This window comes from Peromyscus californicus, unplaced genomic scaffold (genome assembly GCF_007827085.1).
Source record: "Peromyscus californicus insignis strain IS unplaced genomic scaffold, ASM782708v3 Scaffold_7__1_contigs__length_154581171, whole genome shotgun sequence".
NCBI classification, from domain to species: Eukaryota; Metazoa; Chordata; class Mammalia; order Rodentia; family Cricetidae; genus Peromyscus; species Peromyscus californicus.
Window position 1 is genome coordinate 31,064,433 of NW_026294595.1, and position 20,102 is coordinate 31,084,534.

Consider the following 20,102-nt stretch of genomic DNA (forward strand, 5'->3'; position numbering starts at 1 on the left):
CTACAGCAGTAAAGTTCAATGGAAGGTTTGGTTAGGTTTAGTCTTTTGTTATTTGTGGTCTGTTGTTTTGTTGGGGAGCTAGCCCAGGCCCTTGCATATGCTTGGTAAGTGCCCTACTACCAACTAACTCAGAATTCAGTATGCTTTCACCCAGTGTTCATGCACAGACACAAGTCAATGCACTGCCCTGTGACCCTTGAGTCAATTTCTACTGGATACAAAATGTAACCTAGTATCTATCTGATCACTGATTCTGCTTTGGTGTTCAACATACATTTTGTAAAATTGGGCAATTTGTGCAGAATTACCAAAATTTACAATAGCAGATAAATACTTTAGACTACTAGTCTATTTGGTATATGATAAAATTCTGTTCACTCTGTTTTTGGTCATGTTCACCCCCAACGCCCCAAGACAGGGTTTCTCTGGCAGCCCTGTCCTGGGTTTTCCTTTATAGACCAGGCTGGCCTCAACTCAGAGATCTGCCTCTTGAGTGCTGGGATTAAAGGTGTGCACCAACACACCTGACTTTCACTCCAGTTTTTATTTGATATGCAAATATAATTTATCAACACAAGATTCATTTTCCATCTCTTTAAAGTTGTTGTCATCCATTTTCATGAAAAGATTTGAAGAACAAGCATAAGGTTGTGTTGATGGGTTTTTGGGGAGAGCAAGGTTTACCTTTTTAAGTAAAGTGGGTACTGCACTGAGAGACAGGGTTGTGGTCACTTCAACCCACAGCAAAGAACTGCTGTGGGCAGAGACTTAAAAGAAAAACGGCGACACAAATCCAACTTATTTAATAAAATATGCTATTTTTCTATTTACAAAAGGTCTACTGTTAAAGCTACGAGGTTCTTTACATCAAGAAAATATATAAACAGAAGTAAAAACCTGGTGATTACATAGAAAAGAGAAACCTTTTCCCAATTACTCACCTTTTTGAGTAAGTCCTCTGTTCAGTTGTAGAGGAAGGCAAGAAGCCTAACACCTACCCAAAATGTTAATAGTCAGGACCAAAAAACAAACAAAAAGGTATCAGTAACAAGTAGATAATCTAGTAACAATCACAGCATAGTATCAAAAAATGGCTTAGCTTGAATGTGATCTGCTCCATAGATGAAAGAGCAGGGCTGTGGGCTAGCCTGTTTCTCTGAATTGTAAACATTAATTGCACTAGGGTAATCACTGTCAAACATCAATTACACAAGATGGCCTTGAATTATAATCCACTCAATCTCAATTCCAGCTATGAGTACAGCAGGTTTAGGGATAGCATCTTATTAAGCAACTTAGACCAGGAAAAACTAAAATGGAGGACAGCTAAGCAAAGAATAGGACTTCTTTCATTTTCACTCTGAAGTGAGCTCCTATAAATGGAGTGCTATCATGTTACCATGACTCATCCTATTTTTTAAAACCTAAAATGTTTGCATCTTATAAGTCTGAATTTTATGTTCTCATTAAGCTGTGGACACTTCCTAAGTTATAGTTACTAGGCTTTTTTGTAGATTTTGAATGAGGCATCAGTTCTGAGTTGTATGGTTTAATTGCAATGATGCCCGTTTAAGCCCATTAATATGGAGGATGGGATGCTATGGTCCTAGATGAGTACATGTATCAACTGATAATTTACGTCTATTTGTTAAGTGCCTACTGTGTGCCAGGTACAGTCCTAATTAATTAACAGATTACACACACACACACACACAGTAGTGAAAGAGATAAATCCCAGGCGAGGAATTCATGTTGACTATCAGTGACATCAAAATAAATGGTGGATTAAATAGAGAATAATCATTGTCAGTCTGGCAAATGTCATTATCAGAAAACATAAGCTTCCTGTAGTTCCATGAAAAAAATCATAGCATCATTTTTCTTTCCATTTTTGTAAATAAATCAAGTGTAGTTTAACCTAGAAGAGGAAGGTGGGTTCAATTAAAATCTGATACTGAGAGATTCCTCAAAGGAAAATATATTTAAGGAATTAACTCTAGTTTGTTTTCATTTCTGTTAGATTGTTTTTAAAATTTAAAAATTTTTTATTTAAGTATACATCATTTTATGTTAAAATTCTATAATCTTCAAGCCATTCTTCTTAACTCTTCCCTAAGTATTATCTGATTAGAATGCTTACATAAAATGTAAATCCAATTTTCCTCTTCTGGACCCAAAATGTCTAGGGAACACTTAGTCAACTTTTAGCACTGGAGTACAACCAGGAGCATTTAGCAAATGCTTCTTAGTAAAGCATATAAATGAATGACAGCAGCACACTACAATCCAGAACTACAAATAGTTCACAGAAAAACACATGTAGGCTTTTTAGAGGCTATTAGCACTCTAAATGGATTGCCGTACTCTAGGAATATCCGTTTTTTGTTTCATTTCACAGCTAGTCAACATCAGGCCCCACTTAAAGAAAAATCCAAAAGATGAAATAATTGTGACTTGTCATTTATCAAACTTACCAGAAGACACAGAAAGTTTTACATGTTGAAATAAACAGTAACATTTTAAAAAATGAAATTGATAGCCCTATCACAGTATTTAAATTCATTTGGGAAGATTGCAAATTATCCTCATGCTAAATTGGTCACACTAACTACTCTTACAAATTTTCCTCAACATAAAAGGGATGGAATAGGAGAAAATAAGAATATCAAATATTCAAGGCCAAAATTTTGCCTGTTATTAAATACATTAGCAAGCTTAATAATAGTGATGCTGAGAAAAAAATTAAGTTTCAACATCAGAGCCCCTAGTCTTAACTGAAATATATAAACAAATTCTTTCCCATTTGAATAAATCAGATTCAAATCTAGAAGAACAAATATTCAAAGATAAGTCAGTCTTGCCAAATCTTTTCAAGATTTAGAAATATCTAGTGGATTTAAAATATTCAAAGATTTAGTACCTTCATACTACATTTTTCTAACAACTAAAGTTCGTTGAATGGGATAATCAAGAGAAGACAATGGAATAGACTTGATTTACATGTTTTATAGCAAGGATATTACAGTTCTAGTTTCCTAAAGTAAAAATTCCATACACTGAGATAAAACTTCTATTTAAATCAATAGGGTTGTTATGATATTGATCTGTTCGCAGTAACACAAGAACTGCCTTTAAAAATCTGTTTAATCAAGATAATCACTTATATTTTTTGCTATGTCTGGTTTGCATAGGTTAACTGCAAGGATAATTTAAAATGTTTTATAGGGATCTGAAAATATTAAGAAATTATAAGAAATACAGAAATCTATTTTGAGGACATGCTAGAACAAAACACATCAATAGCTTTTTATTCAAATATATCAAAAATTTAAAGTTGTACTTTAAAAATCATTCATGGAATTAAAACATGTTTTACAGATTCTAATTTTTCTTCTGAAACATTACTGGTTTACCTCCCAATGTCATACGCATGATTTAATGACTCTCTGACCTCCATGTCAAGGGTTCAGACTCATCAGCAATCTTGACTACTGCTAAATTGGGACCTCTGACAATCAAATTCAAGGAAGTTCTGTTGCCAAAGTTGCTAGATATTTTGAGTGACATATAATGGGGAACTAATCTCAAGCAAGCACTTTGATTATTTCATATTTCCTCAAACAGAAAATGACATGGCAATGAGAAGTTTAGAAACAAAGTATCTCCCTTTTCTGAGTTTTTAAAGTGACCACTAGATTTAATTAAAACACTGGACAGGATGGAAAAACAGTTGTACTGATCTGTCCCAACTCATTTAAAGGGCAATGAAACAATTTATATTGTATCTAAATCTCAGCTTGAAAGAGACAATCTCAGCAAGTCCAAATTAAAAGAATCAAGATAATACCTAAGACAATACTGAAGACTAAGTGCTGAATACTTAAAAAAAAAAACAAAGAAACAAAACACATACACACATACAAAACCAAAGCCCTCCTGCACTGAAGGAAAATAGTATAAATCACATTACTAACCTTCAAAAGTTAGCATGTAAAGAGTATTCTATCTTAAGCCATTGCCTTTCTAAAATATTCCATAGGAAATTTATAAGTGAAAACACTAAGGACCTTAAATGCACTGATTTATATTCATAAATATTATAAAAGGAAATTAAGGTAGCTACCATGAGTAGGATGAAACAAAATTTTAGGGATTTATTATCTTGTAAATGATCATACAATTTCCTTAGAGCTGAGTAGTTTGTGTAGAAATAAACACTAGTGCACACTACAAGAGAAGGTTTAATAATAGATAAAAATGTACAAAAATATTGAAATCAGAAATGCTTTAGACTGTGTACCATGGAGTCAATACTTCTCAGTGAGTAAGGAAGGCAATTTACAACCTCCTCAATGGAATTTAAAAAAAAAAAGTGAAAGAGAAAGATTGGATTAAAAATTCAAAGAAAATGTTTAAGTCAACATTGATTTTTCTTCCCCCCACTACAAGGATATTTCAACTATCACTCAAAAGTTTGGTGGCACATTCTTTTGTAGGTCCTTAAGGCAATATATTTAAAGTAATTTACAATTTGATTTGATGTTAGCAATTTTAAAACATCACCTCAAAATAGATGCTCAAAATAATGCCCTCACAGCCTTTTTAAAATGTATTCGGATGTTTCATAAAAAAAATGGTGGCTTTATTACAGCAGTGCTCATCAGCACCGCCAGTTAAAGGTCTACCAAGTTTCCATCAAAAACACCTTTTCTTAAGAGCTCACCATAAAAGATCACGTTGGCTTTCATCAGTTCAGTAGTGCACAAAAAAGCAGTCTTATCATGGGTTGCTGGTGCTTTTTTTTGTACTACATTATCAAAAAAATGTTCATTGTATCTTCAAAATCCAACTTCTATAAAGTAAATCAAATCCCCTCATGACTTAGAACAAAGTAGAGACGTCTGCAGCTATCAGTGAATTGCCACTTTTAATCCATCCTGCAGTGCCCTAGGAAAGGGTCACAGAAAGACAGTTCTGACCGTAGGAAAATATGATTCTTGATACAGAATCAAGTTATTTTCAATTTCCTTTGCTTTTATAAAGTCCACAATAACAATACATAAATGCACTTTTTTTTCCTGTGACACAATTAAAACCCAGTGTTATTATGTAAATTGAACTTAAAATAATCCCTGGTCTGAATTAGACTTTAAATCATACTATAAACATATATTTGGTATAATTTATTGATCATCATCCAGTTGCTCCAAAAGGGTTCTTCTGCGCTTTTCTAATTCCCCTTCACTCAGTTCACTGCCAGAAGTATCCCAGTTACCCTGTAAAGACAATCAGCATAATTACAGTTAGTTAATCCTGAAAATGTTAAGAAAATATTAACTATAGAGTCCAAAGTAGATAAGAGTTTCATTCACAGAAACACATTTCACAGGATTTTAAAACTGGTACTTTGCTCCAAAGCCCAACAATGGGTTATTAAGCATTCCTTGGATGTCATTAAGAGAAAAATATGAAGACTGGGATTATACATGGCACTACTTCAGTTTATATTAAAATATGTAATCAAGGAAAAATTGTACATATATTACTTCCTTATACACAATTAAATATGAAACATCCCTACTTAATGGAAGCCAGGTACTCACTTCCTAGGCAGTATGTTCTTTGCTAATTATATATAGAGATTTTGGGTAATCCTGTAAAATAATTTAAGGTTTAGATTTTAATGTTTGAAATTTTATGCTCAAATAAGCAGACAAGATTTAAACTAAATAAAATTAATACTGCATCATCTTTAAGATACAACCTTTGAAAAGTAGAGTGCACCTTTAAGATGTTTTGTTTAAACCACTGATACTAAAGAAATAAATACCGGGGATGATTCACTCTTCATGGAAGTCGTGAATCAGATTCATTCATAAAGATTAAAAAAAATGGGGTAGATCTGGGAAGAGTTGCTGAAAGGGGCTGAAGATGATCAAATTACATTGTAGAAAATTATTTAACAATAAGAAAGCAAGAAAACAATAATTAATAAATAACAACTACACATAACTCTATACTAATAGATCAGAATATTCTGATGCAAGATGTAGGACATCTCTTCCCTGATGACTCACAGGCAAAGCCACTTTTATTTATCCAAGGAACTGGTGAAACCAAGAAGGCTGGTGCTACTGTCTGCCCTGCCATCATTGTGTATGTGAGGAGTTAACATGAATACAACTTGTTATTAAAAACACACTTCCTCTTCCTGTGTCTGCCACTCTCCACTGATCCTTATTAGCTGCTGGAATGCTACTTCTTGAGACGAGAGTTATAAACCATGATGATAACTGGACATTTAGAGAAACTCTGACTTAAGCCTTCTAAATTTTAGAGGGAGACAGCAAGGCATAGTTGCACACACCTTCAATCCCAGCACTCAGCAGGGAGAGAGGCAGGCAGATCTCTGAGTTCCAGAACAGCCAGGGCTACACAGAGAAACCCTGTTTCAAAAAAACAAGCAAAAACAAAACCCTGATAATTTGAAAATCAAAGAGAAAGTGCCCGAAGTACTTTTTAGTGATAGTGCACCATTCAGAATATATCTTTTCTTTCCAATTTAAAGTGACAAATATTTTGTGCTGTTAACTGTTTTTTTGTTTAAGGAATATAAATCGAAGAGACTCAAACAGATGGTCACTCATGAGAAGCAATGAAGAGAATTTCATCTTTTCTTTAAGGTTAGCAGACCCAGGACAAAAAGCCTATCCTTTAACCCCATCTGGTTTTAAATGGGGCCTCCATTTTTATTTTTGTAAATTCAGGAAAGACACAATTCTAAGTACTTACAGAATCCTTTCCAGTCTTTTTCTTAGGTGATTTGTGTTTTGATTCTGATCTCTGTCTACTTCTGTCTTTTTCACTTTCCCGATCTTTATCTTTCTTATCCTTCTCTCGTTCAGTATCTGATTCTGGAGAGTCCTACGTAAATAAAAACTAACATGTCAGAATTTTGATAATAACATTCTGATAAAAATAAAATTATTTATGCAGGTAATATTTAAGAATATTACATTTATTAGGTTAGGTGTAGAGAGGTAAAATGTAATTTGTTTTGTTTTTAAGAATTTTTGAGACAGGGTTTCTCTGTGTAGCTCTGACTGTCCTGAAACGCCCTCCCTGGAAACCAGTCTGGCCTCAAACTCGGAAAGATCTGCCTCCCGAGTGCTGGGATTAAAGTGTGTGCCATCACAGCCCACTTTGAACCCAGGATTTCATAGATTTCTCCAATGTTTATTGGAGGCAGGAGCAGTTTTTCCCAAAGAAAGGATACATTGGGATAGGGTAAACCACCATTAAAAGCCTCATCACCAGATTACACCTACTGTGTACCTATAGAGATATTACTCATTCTTTAGGATCCAGAGTCCCATACACACACACACACACACACACACACACACACACACACACACACACACACACACACACACACACACACACCCTCAATAAATACACCCTTAGCTCATGTACATTTTTCAAACAAATTTAACTATGGTTTATTTAGATACATATAAAGATGCTGCTGACTAAGCTGCTCACTTAGTATGTACAAGGTTGACAGGGGCATAATTCTTCCTCAAAATTATTACTGAGAAACAAGTTATTTAAAATGTTAGTGCTTAAATAAATAGTTCAGAGTGAGATTGAAGCAAATATTAGTGAGAAGAATGAAAAACAAACACAACCAATTTAAATCAATACATCTGTGGTAAGATTCAGGCACTAACATTTTTGAAAAACTCCTGTGTAAACCTAAGACGTATCTACAACAGCAGAAGAGAAGCTGTTTGAACATTTGTGCACTCCCATGCACATACACACACACACTCTCTCTCCTCCCTTTTTAAAACTGAAAGATCAGGGTAGGAATCCTAACACTGGTGTTTGTCCTTTGTTCGAAGCTTGTGATTTTAATGGAAGATTAAGGAAAAAGTTCTACACATATACAGAATTAGATTCTGAGAAGGCCCTATGAACCCTTTCTAGATCAAAACCTTGGAACTGTTAAAATATAGAAATTTTCTTACAGATTTATGTCTCCTCTTTTTGCTTTTCTTCTTATGCTTTTTTGATTTCTTATAACTTCTCTCTGTAAAGCACAGAAAGGAAAAAATATGTCAGAATATGAGGAAATAAAAGTGTCACGGTTTAGTTAAAAAAAAAAAATAGAAATACTCACCAGATTCAGCACTAGAAGAATGTTCTGAAGCAGAATGGGACTCTGATCGCTGTCTTTTTTTCTTTGAATGGCTATCATCATCATCTGAATCTGATCCCTAAACAATATACATAAATTCGTTCATAATAATACTCACAAATGTTTTGGTATAGTGTGCCAGCCAATTTTTTTCCTTACCGATCGAGAGCGGGAGCGTTTCCTATGGTGTTTTTTAGATTTCTTAGAATGTTTCTTGTTCTTTGAATGATGATGTTGACATTCATGCTAGAGTGGCAAGAGAAAAACTTTAGAGAACTGTACTTGCTTTACATAGCCAATCACAAGGAAATGTGACAAGTTCAGCACATGAGATCTTCAAAAGAAAATACCTTGGTTTAGGATAAAGTACCCAATGATTATACAAGAAATCATTTATTTTTTCCTTTTTTTTTTTTTTTGGTTTTTCGAGACAGGGTTTCTCTGTGTAGCTTTGCGCCTTTCCTGGAACTCACTTGGTAGACCAGGCTGGCCTCGAACTCACAGAGATCCGCCTGGCTCTGCCTCCCGAGTGCTGGGATTAAAGGCGTGCGCCACCACCGCCCGGCTTATTTTTTCCTATTCTTATTAGCTCTTCTACACCTACTCATTTAGGTATTTAAACATTTTACAAAGGCAAAGGTTGGGAGGGAAAAGTATTACATCCTAGAAAGGTATAGCTTCTTTCCATAATGAGATATAATACATTCAGGCACTTTTCTGGCTAATCTGGCTAGTTTTGGTTAGTAAGCTAACCCAAGCACCAAGATAAAGTAAAACCTCACAGCCATCCTTAAACTGAGATTTATAAAACCTATTCCTCTTTCTTTTATCCAGAGAATCATTTCCTGCTTATTCAGACAGGGAATGCTTATAGAACTACGGGTTGTGTTCGTCACACTGAACAGATTATTGTGGGCATGTGGACGGTTATGAAATGGCTCCTATGTGAAGGTGTTTGCTACCATGACCCAAGTTCTAGCCCTGCTACCTAATGGTAACAGGAAAGAACAAACTCCTAGATGTGTTCTTCTGACTTCCACATGCACACTGTGACTTCCACATGTGCATGCAGTCACAAATACTTCTGAGGCTACTGAGAAAGGAGAGGTGCTGCAGTAAAAGCTCCTTATTCTTACTGCTTCTACCCATGGCTCAGAAAACCACACACCTTTGATTGAATAACAGAGATGGAAAATCTGACTAAGACGGAACCCATTTCTATCTCATTGAATGCTGCCTGAATGCTGCCTCAAGGCCTAATTTCTCTAGTCTCGAAATCTGGAAGCATCTTTAGCTTCATTTACCACCGTACTACATTAGCTCCAGCTCAAAATCACCAAACACAGCTGGGGATTCTTTCTGTGTCATTGTGTGTGGTATATGCTTGAGAGTGTGAGGGTCTCTGTTCCCATTCAGAGGTCAGATGAGGACACAGGTATCTTCTTCTAATACCCTCTCAACTGTTCTCCCGAGACAGGTCTCTCTCACTGTTAAGCTGGCTGGCTGTTAAGATTTACTTTCGGCCATCCCCCATGCTAGGTTTATAGGCACACACAGCCATGCTTAGCTTTTCATGTGGATGCTGGAGATTTAAACTGTTTTTTTAATGCTTCCACAGCAAGAACTCTTATCCACTGGACCATCTCCTTTAGCACCTAGAGATTCTTGAATTAAGAAAAGATAGGTAATACACTCTCTAGTGTACACCATCTCAAAATTCCAAATATATTCAAATGCTTCAGAATCTGTGTATGATTAAAATCATATGATTTTAATTGATATGAGATTCCTGTAGATGGAACCTGAGGTTCTACATTTCTGTGAGGCTCCTCGATAATACAAATGCTACTGGTCTAAGGTACAGAGTAGTATAAACAACTAAAGGCCAACAGGGACCAGTCATAGAGGCAGTTGGGAATCAATATGGAAACCCACATGAGTTCATGGTAACAGGAGAAAATAATTTGTTAACAATGATACTAATCAAGAACAACAAAGCCAAAGAAATAGATAATAATTCCATTACTCGTGTGCTTAATTATCACGCCAACACTACAATAAACACATACTATCTTTTTGGCTTGTTATAAATCATTAGCTGTCTAGAACTGACTCCACTGTGAACTTTTTAAAAATGTGTACATTTCAATGTGGTATACCTACGTGTGTGGTCTCAAGTAGTGTGCAGTGTGTGTAAACACACGTGCAACTATATGTATGCTTGTGGAATCCACAAGTTTACACTGATTGCTCTCTACCTTATTATTGAGGCAGGGTCCAGCTCACTGGAACCCAGAAACAGGAGATTCTATTATTATAGCTAGCCATACCACTAGGATTCCACCATGTCCTCCCTGCATTTATGCATGCTGGGGGCATATGAACTCCAGTCCTCACACTTGTAGGGCAAAGCGTTTGCCTGTTCAATCATGTCCTTAGCTCCATGTTGAACTTTTTGAAAGCATTGACTGAGTTGAATAACATAGGCAGGAATCCGTTTCCTGCAAAAGTTACTTCATGTTATCATAGTTTGTTTATTTGTAACAGCATTGTCTTGCTGTGAGAATTTAGTTCATACATCTAATATAGTATAATGTCTGAAACAAACACTATTTTCAGAAAAAAATTTAGGATATTCTGAGGCTTATTACTAGCTACTAGCTCATTTATATGGCTGACATGTGGCTGAACTTCTTTAACTCTTAAACAAATAGCAAATCTCTGACACTAGCTTGAACAGCCCATGCAAACTTGTTTTTCACTTGAAACAATTCTACAGAAAGAAAACACTCACATTCCTTGGTCAGAATTGTAAAACAACAGTGCACATTAAGAAAGATACTTGGCCATTTGAAATTCAAAGTTTCACCTTTATGTCACAACAAACTAAGAATTACCTCAAGCACATGCATGAAATCTTTAAATATTCTTTTTCTTTCAGATTCTAGAGTTATGTCCTCAAATGCTGGTTCTTTTACAAATCTCTCCCGGATCTGAAAAGCAATGATATAGAATGAATACATAAACACCAAGAAAATCTTATCATCATGACGAAAAGGAATCTGACCTATAGGTAAAGCTGTGATAAGCCCCAAAGTGGCTTTTTTTTCTTCTTTCAAAAAATTCTAGCAGGGAATGGTGGTGCACACCTGGAGGCAGAGGCAGGTAGACCTCCGAGTTTCAGGCCAGCCTGGCCTACACAGAATTCCAAGGACAGCAAGGCTACACAGAGAAATCCTGCCCCCAGGTGGTGGTGGCTGTTCAATTTTTAATTATTCCTAAATTCAAGTCACAGCTGACTTTTGACATATAGTATGGATTATGAATAATTTTAGTGTATTTATGTCCCCACGAAACAAGTTAGGGTTACTTTCAAGTGTGAAGCACAGTTCCTGTTCTGGACAATTTACAAGTATACATACGTCTTCCCAGACAGCATCCAGCTCTATTGGAGGAGCAGCCTGTTTCAACATACTCTTAAATGCAGACTCTTTTCTTTTCATTTTTCGTGCCTCCTCTTTTTCTCTTTCACGTTCACGGGCTTCTGCCTTTTCTAGTAACTATCAAAAAATCATATTAAATTATGAGAATATAAGTTATGAGAATATAAGTCCTGTTTCAAATAATTCAATGTTCTGAAAAGTAGTACCACAACATTTATAAATATTTTAATTTGACCAATAACAATAAAAGGTAAGACAGTCCATCATCTCTATACATTTTTTTCTTTACCTCATAAATCCTATTCACAGTACCTTATCCCACTAGCATACAACTTTAAGTAATTTTTAAATGAATAATAAGCTGTAATAATCAAACTTACACTATTGAAAGCCAACTTGATATTTCCAGCATCCAAAGTAGTTGATCTTTTTGTTGAACTTATTATTGCCACAAAATCTTCAAAAGTGGTGTTTACTTCAACTACAAATCCTTTATCCTATAAAACCAGAAATCGTGTTATAACATGGAACTCCAAGAAATGAATTGATGTTTTCAAATAGTTAAGAACAAGTATCTTATTTACCTTCAGAATGTCTTTTATTATCTTTTTTTCGTCATGATAACGTGCTTTAAGATCTTCAACATAAAACTTGAAAAGATCAAGTGCAGTTGATCCTAATGAAAAAACTAAAGAAGTCAAAAAGCTAGCTCTAACCAAGAGCTGCAATTACTTTTTGTTTGTAAAACAAACATAAAATAAAGCACACACACACACACCCCCTTCCAACCACTGCCCCCCATCTTCCAATCCATTCCAACTACTATCTTAGGTTTGAAAAGAAAAGAATCTCACCCGGCTGACCAAGCATATTAGTGAATCTAATGTCAGAACTAATAGTTGGATACAGTTCCATCCAAGAGGACATAGAATGTAGTTGTCCATGTTCATGTAGTTCATCTAAGAATATCTGTTGGAAACAAATACATTTGAAAAATCATTTTAGAAATATAACATTGAAACGTGTTAAAAAATGTTTGTTATCTAATATGTTTAGGTACAAAGAATATTTGCTATTTGATGGGAGTAAAAATGTTTTTACACCACAAATAAATATAAACAAATCATCCAAAGAAAGGGATCTTTCAAACACTACAGTAACCTTCTATTCTTCAGTTGTGTGTCCCTTAATATAGAACACCATTTCCAGTTAAAAAACAAAAAGTCCATAAAATATTGTGTATGTATGTAACTATAAATGAAAGATTACTAAAATGACTGGAATTACCTGTTCTCAAATGATGAGGCTAAAGAATGAATATATGTATTTCTTATAAAATAGTTTTTGTTTTTAAATAGTAACCCTCAGATATTTCAAATTTGATCAATTTTTTTTAAAAAACAAGTGTGGCGACTAAAGAGATGGTTTTGTGGTTAGGGGCAGATGCAGCTCTTGAAGAGGACCCAGTTTCTGTTCCAAACACCCACATAATAATTCAAAGTCACCTCTCACTCCAGTTCCTGGGGATCTGGACATTAGATAAGTACATGGTACATACATACATGCAGGAAATAAGACTCATACTCAAAATAAATCTAAAAATAGTCATAAAGAATATATTACTTTCCTCAAAGTATTTATATGCCCATATAAGTGCTTAATTACATTACACATCTAAACTGTACTGCAGCATGTTCTTTTGGAACCGTGTATCAATTGCTACAAAGCACTCATTACACATCTTATTTCCACTCGGTCCTCATGATATTTTTCTCAGCTAAAACCTTATACTTAAGTTAAATAATGTCTGCTGCAGCCTACTATATTCCCTTGCCTCAAACATCCAACAACAAAATCTAAAACACAGAAGTTAGAGAGTTCAACATATACTGTCCAAAAGCCTATGCGGCCAACTGGAAACAAGTGCCTCAAAACTGTTTTGATCCTTGCTGAAGTTCAATGACTAAACTAGAAAAGGCATTTTTCTATTACCTGAAAAGATTCCCTATTTTTACGTTGCCGCCTCCTTTCTCTCAACAAAGTCTTTTGTTTTTCTTCTTCTTCTTCCTTTTCTAAAGCCCGGATGTGTTCCTCAAAGCATATTAGTGCATCTTCTTTATCCATGTCTGAAGTATTTTTCAGATAAAAAAAGAAGTAAATTTAAAATATTAACAAAGAAAGCAGTTTAATCATTTGTATTAAACTCTTTACAAACTTCAAATTCAGTGTTCAAAAATACTTGTACTTGAATTCAAATAGTATCTTGTAATGACACAAGTTATGAAAAAGACTTCAAATACTACAGAGAACAAAGGAAAGAGCACATGCACATGACAAAATAATCTGGCTAACAGAGCAAATGTTTTACTTAATCCCAAAGAGATTTTTATTATATTTACATATAATTTTACATATAAAAATTTGTATTAATTCTCAGAGCTTTATGTGCATTGATCATATTCACCCCCACCTCTTCACAGATATATTCCCCACTTCTCCAGCTATCTTTGTTGTACCCACCTCCTCCCACTTATTTAAACCCATCAACAACAGTTTCTTGGCTATATGGTCTTCCACTTGAGGGTGGTCGGTTCATCAGGAGCTACATTCGAGAAACCTGTCCCTTCTCCAGCAGCCATCAGTTGCTGAAGCTCTGTAGCTCTCTCTCTAGGGTGGACTTTCCAGGCCAACTCCCAGCCCCAAGCTGGGCTTTGGCTTACACAGGTGTGACTGCTGTCACAGTCATTGCTGAATTCCTAAGTGCAACTGCCTTACATGTTTAGAAGACACCAGTGATCTGCAATTGTTGACTCATTACAAATTTCAAGAATTATCTGTTAAAGGTGACTTAGATCTCTAGAAAAGTATTTTCCCTAAATCAAAATTCAATTAGAAACAACTCATTTGAAAATAATTTTTCAGAAATACAAATCACTTGTGTAAAATTGGGCTAGTGACCACATAAAAAGAGCAATTCCTCTGATTTCATACAAACAGTGAGAATAATTCTGTGACTGAAGGGCAAGACTTGTCACTATTTTTCTTATGTAGTTATTGTTCTTACTCTGTAACTCTTCATCCTCTGCAAACGTTGGATTATCCATCAGATACTGCTGGGCTTCAGACCAAGTAGTAGAATATGTGACATTAGCCATGTTGTCAAGTATGTTTTTTAAGGCTTCCCAATTTCTCTTTCGTAACTGCTTTGCTTGTTCCTACAACAAACGTTTGAATAATTCTTTTAACATTCAAACAAGGTATGTGAATTACAGTTACTTAAGAGTCCTTTATATTCTAGCTGATAAAAGTCAAATGTTATGTGTCTACCTTTCATATCAACACCTTTAATTTTGTTATTGCGTTTTCTGAATGTGTGGCAGTCCTTTCCTTCAGTTTTTCATCTCTCTTTGAAGTCAGAATCCAAAAAATTGTACTGTTTTTGTATCCTCATTTCATAAACCCATGTCCTTCCCAGACCAGTATGCCGTATAGTCACAATTTATAATGAGGGTGCCGTGTAGTCTCAACATGTGAACACCAAAGTCTTCACTGACATTCAACTATGTTTAATTTTTAGTAATACTTATGTATGTATCCTTCAACACTAGATGCAAAATAATTTAACAGAAATAAATATTTGAATAAATCAGTACCCATGATGATTTAAACAGTAATTACTATGTTTGACATAAGGAGAAAAAAAGATTTAACAGTTACTCATTTTATCTTTTAACATAGCTTCCAATGAATAGATATGATGTACAACATACATTAAAGAATTTAAGCAAAAAAACTGAAGTTATAACTTACTCATTTAAAATAAAGAAAAAAATCTTAGAATGTTGAAATATCGGTAATTAAAAAAGTACCTTTTCTTTTTTTGAAAGGAAGAACAAAACATCTTCATAGATTTCAAGACGATCACGCTCTGATATAGCATTCCAAACTTCCATCTCCCCAAACATTTGCTCCGCTTTTCTAGTGATTATGAAATCAAGTGTTACTTTCTTAAACCATCAGTACAATTTTAGATTGTGGGTTTTTTTCCCCAAAGGCAGTCAATGATCACTCCCTCCACTGTTTAAGGTAACAAATGCATTACTCAGGAAAGCTTTGTGACAGTCAATAAAACATTAACGTAAGAGCAAATGCCTCTATTTTCTCTTAGGACAATTCACATTAGGTAATGTTTTGCAATGTAAGTAAATAGCCTTTTCCCCAAGTCACCTTCTGCAGACTACAGAACAGGTAACAGTTACTGTAGTATGTTTATTTATTATATTATTAATTAATACCTTAGGTGAGTCTCTAAGTTACTGATTTTTTGGCTATCTTATAGAACTGCCACATCCTCATTTACACAGCTGCTTTCATTACCATCTATTCTGAATGAGTTATCAAGAAGTATGACAATCAATAGGGGAAAGAAACAATGCCTACATCATTAAAAACCTTACTTGTATCTGGTTGTGGAAGTCATTTTCTCATGATTTTCAAGAAAACGCTGAAAAGATTCCTTAGCTTCTTTGTATTTTGATCTTGCTTCTTCTTTTTCCTCTTTCTCAGTCTGGACTTTATAGGCATTAAAAGCCTGCTTTTTTTCACTCAGCTTTGCTAAAGCACTAAATAATAGAAAATATCATACACGAATAAACATAAAGACTCGGGAGAATCAAATGTTAGTGCTTTAGAAAAAAGTTTGATGTGTGTATTAAGAAAATTTCTGCAATTTATTGAAGATATAAAATTATTCTAAACAGCAAATTCTAGTGTTAAATGATTCTAATTTCATTTGGAGCAAGGTGCTCAAATTGTAGATAAGAAAAGCCTTTTGGATTTTTGGCTAATAGCACACATAAAATACCTCTGTTTATGCTATTACATAGCTATGAACAGCTGCTTATTATAAAGTTATACTGTTTTACACAACTTTAAATGCCCTAAGATTAATGTAAAGTTAATTTAAAAATCTCTGTATTACCTATACCGAGGATCATTAATGATCATTTTCATAGCTTGCTCCCACGAAGCATTAGAGGGTACCCGCTGAAAATTATTTAAAGAAAAAAATCAAAATTTTATACAACAGAGAATGGTATCATAGGAAAGCAAGTTTAACACTCACTGCAAATATCGAGCACCCCCCTTTGCAGATTTTTTTATAGTCTAAAACCATTTAGAATGAAGCAAATTTGTGATATATACTTGTTTACTGAAAAGAAAATTCACACTGAAATTGAAACAGTATTTTTTTCATTAGATCAACTAAAAGATAAGCAATAATTTAAATAAAAAAATCTTATCTATCAAGGCAAAAATATGATTGTGAAATAATACCTTGTTGAGTTTCCAAAAGCATTCTTCAATAAAAACACAATAAATTTAGTTTGTTTTCAGTTACAACAGTTCAAGAAATTAGTATTTTAAATAAAGGCACCAAAGTGAGCATTTATTAGGAAATTATTACGTGATACTTAAAAAGTCTCTAATACCTTTTCTTTCAATAATTCTTTAAATGCTTGCTTTGCTTCCTCCTTTGTATTCCAAGTGTATGTTTTTTTTGCTGGTTGGCTCTCTTCCTCTTCTTTTTTAGGAGTAAAACTAGAGAGAGAAATAACTTCGATAACTATTTTCTGCTTACAAAATCATTTAATTGTTTGATGCTGACCTAAAACTTGACAATTTTAAGAGGAAGTTTCTTAGATAAACCCTGAAAACACAACTATCTGAAGACAGGCCATAAAGTTACAGATTTTCTACAGTGTCAATTTTAAGACCCTGTATAAAGGTCAAAACATCACACAGAACTGCACTAAGGTGACTTGTGTCATTAGGCTACAAGTTAATAAATGACTTATATTTATTCAGATGTTTCATTAGTGCTCTAATAAACCTGGTGTTGATTGTGTACATAAAAAGCTAAAAAGGATGTACAGAACAATCTAAGTGATCAATTAACAAAATCCAGCTTAGTTAATTTTGTAAACATAGTATTAATAGAATACAGCAATTAGCTAATTCCATATGTTCTTTTTGGCTGATTTTGTACTATGGCATGAGTACAAAGTCACTGTTTGAACCAGAAGACCTCAAATAAATATTAATTGACAAGCTGTGGAAAAGACTGCTAAATTCTGACTTCAAAAAGAATCAATATAATACAGATTTATCAACTACTTGTTTGGGGTCCACTGAATTGAAAAAATGTAGTTCAAAAGATGGAAATGACACTGCAATAGGTACTGAGACAAGAATGTAGTATGTATATAATATATATCATTCTTTAAGTGTCCTTACATAGAACTTAATTAAAATTATTACAAAATTATAACTCATGAACTATGCTAGAATGCTTTTAAGGAAAAAAAACTTTTTAAAACAATGAAAAGTAAATTAACCTTTCACATTAATACAAGAGTGAAAATAATCATATAAAACATATCTGTGATGAACACAGAAATCTACCATTATTTGTGAAGTGATTTGATTACGTAACATATTTTGGATTATGCATTAAAATTAATTGAAATATATATGAGGATTTTCACAAATTACATGTAACTATCATACCAAGTTACATAAGGTATTTAGAGCATCTCGGTATTTTGGTGTTCAAAAAGTTCAAGCATAAATGTAGAATGATATTCCCAAAGCTTACATCGTAAGATACCATCATTTGACCTTCATGGATACAGAAAGTATCTCTGATATATATACACTGGTGTGTATATATACACACACTCACCCAAAATGCTTAACTATATGCATAGCCAACGTTAGAAAGAAAATGAGATCTTTACTCTTAATTGCCTCCAAATGTACCATTTCATTTCTTTTTAAACATCTCAATATTCAATCATTACCCAGCTATTAGTGAAATTAACAAGAGAGAAGGAGCACTAACAGTAAGGAGTAGAGAGCCGGAGGCAGTAGAACTAAATAGTAACTGGACAGGAGTGTTTGGTCAGATTATTCGTCCATTTGTTCCTTTTTTGTGTATCTTGGCTCATACGGTAGAAAAAAGCCAGTTTTGCAATTATTCTAAGTGAGTTTCTTTTTGTGGTTCCTCTATAAAGTGCCTTCTCTTTCTTATCTGAGGCATTTTTCAACAAAGCTGTTCGTATTTTTCAATTTATTTACAATGAAAACCAAACACACCAATAACCAAAAAGGAGTGAAATCCAGTTTAATTCTCTGTATTTGGTGGAGCTTCTCACCTTCTCAAACTCACCTGTGTTCGACAGACAGCCATCTACAGTACTTTTGGCTGTGCTGCCTGAGCACAGGAAACAGAGAAGGAACACAGACACACCCCACTAAAGAGTAAACCAACCAAGAGCCAATACCGAGCCTGTATTTAAAATACTGCAAGTATGTAAACTGCTGATGTTTTTTCCTTTTTGCCTTGATTTGAGTTCACTGACTAAATTAACAAGTTCTTATAGTTTAAGTCAGGCACTGACTTTCAGAAGTCTAAGTTACTAAACTTACTCAGTTACAGTTTCTTGTTTAGATGGTTCCTCTCCAGTGTTACTGGAAATGTCACCACTTAAATCTTGAATGGCTGTGGTATTAGCAATCTGTGCTTGTTCTTCATTGGATATAGTTACTGCATTTTCATTATCGACAACAGTAGGAACAATGGAAGTAACTTCAGGCTCAGGAGCAACTGGAACACTTCCCACAGTATTAGTAGGTGTGGTGGAAGTACTGGCATTAGCGGCTGCTGCAGCGGCTGCAGCAGCCGCAACAACAGCAGCTGCTGCTTCTGCAGCAGCCATGGTACTCATAGTGGTAGGAATTTCTGTCGTAGGAACTGGGGCTGTTGATGTTGTAGTACATTCTTCTTGCTTGCTATACAGTAAAAGGGAGGAAGAAGGAGGAAAAGAGGGAATAAGATGGATAGAAGTGGGGAGGGAGAGAGAGAACTGGTCATTTCAATACTTTACAGTAAAGCTAAATAAAGTCAATTTTAAAATAACACTAAAGGAACAATCAAAGGGCTAAACAAATCTATTGACAATAAACTAGAAAATCACCCAAAAAGATCACAGAATGAGATATTAATTTTATGCTTGTTTTAGAGAATATCTTGCCATACTGCCTATGCTGAGCTCAGATTCATGTAGCCTTAGCCTCCTTGAGCAGAACTGGAATTACCATTATGTGTTATCGCTTCCAGCTTCTACCATTATTTGATTTCGTAAACTTGCACAATAACATAAAATGAACATTGATATAAATGACTGTAATTTCCTAATGTCCAATTATTTCAAGAAAATCTCAATCTGTTACTTTGTATAACATCTTATTTGACATACAAAATTTTCATAAGAACTTTAAATCTACATTTCAATAATTAAAGGAAAGCTTTGTAGGCTGGAGGTATATAGATCACTAGTTGAGTGCTAAAATGTGCAAAACCTTAGGTCTATTCCTCAAGACCACAAAAAGGG

The 20,102-nt window shown here is 34.4% G+C and overlaps 1 protein-coding gene across 8 annotated transcripts in view; it reads right to left on the reverse strand.

The window, feature by feature from the left end:
- Positions 1 to 787: 787 nt before the first annotated feature.
- Positions 788 to 20,102, reverse strand: part of Prpf40a (pre-mRNA processing factor 40 homolog A) — a 54,051-nt gene continuing 34,736 nt past the window's right edge. For 4 of the 8 annotated variants that reach the window (XM_052724759.1, XM_052724757.1, XM_052724755.1 and 1 more), the window contains 17 exons: positions 19,138 to 19,500; positions 17,139 to 17,247; positions 16,628 to 16,692; positions 16,104 to 16,268; positions 15,516 to 15,624; positions 14,711 to 14,861; positions 13,639 to 13,772; positions 12,501 to 12,615; positions 12,231 to 12,322; positions 12,027 to 12,143; positions 11,626 to 11,763; positions 11,101 to 11,196; positions 8,363 to 8,449; positions 8,186 to 8,282; positions 8,034 to 8,095; positions 6,793 to 6,924; positions 788 to 5,276 (listed from right to left, as the gene is read on the reverse strand). In XM_052724759.1, coding sequence (XP_052580719.1) covers positions 5,184 to 5,276; positions 6,793 to 6,924; positions 8,034 to 8,095; positions 8,186 to 8,282; positions 8,363 to 8,449; positions 11,101 to 11,196; positions 11,626 to 11,763; positions 12,027 to 12,143; positions 12,231 to 12,322; positions 12,501 to 12,615; positions 13,639 to 13,772; positions 14,711 to 14,861; positions 15,516 to 15,624; positions 16,104 to 16,268; positions 16,628 to 16,692; positions 17,139 to 17,247; positions 19,138 to 19,500 — 2,125 coding nt within the window. In that variant the 3' untranslated portion in view covers positions 788 to 5,183. Of the gene's footprint in view, positions 5,277 to 6,792; positions 6,925 to 8,033; positions 8,096 to 8,185; positions 8,283 to 8,362; positions 8,450 to 11,100; positions 11,197 to 11,625; positions 11,764 to 12,026; positions 12,144 to 12,230; positions 12,335 to 12,500; positions 12,616 to 13,638; positions 13,773 to 14,710; positions 14,862 to 15,515; positions 15,625 to 16,103; positions 16,269 to 16,627; positions 16,693 to 17,138; positions 17,248 to 19,137; positions 19,501 to 20,102 lie in introns of all 8 variants that reach the window. The other 4 variants (XM_052724758.1, XM_052724756.1, XM_052724753.1 and 1 more) reach the window with 1 other exon arrangement.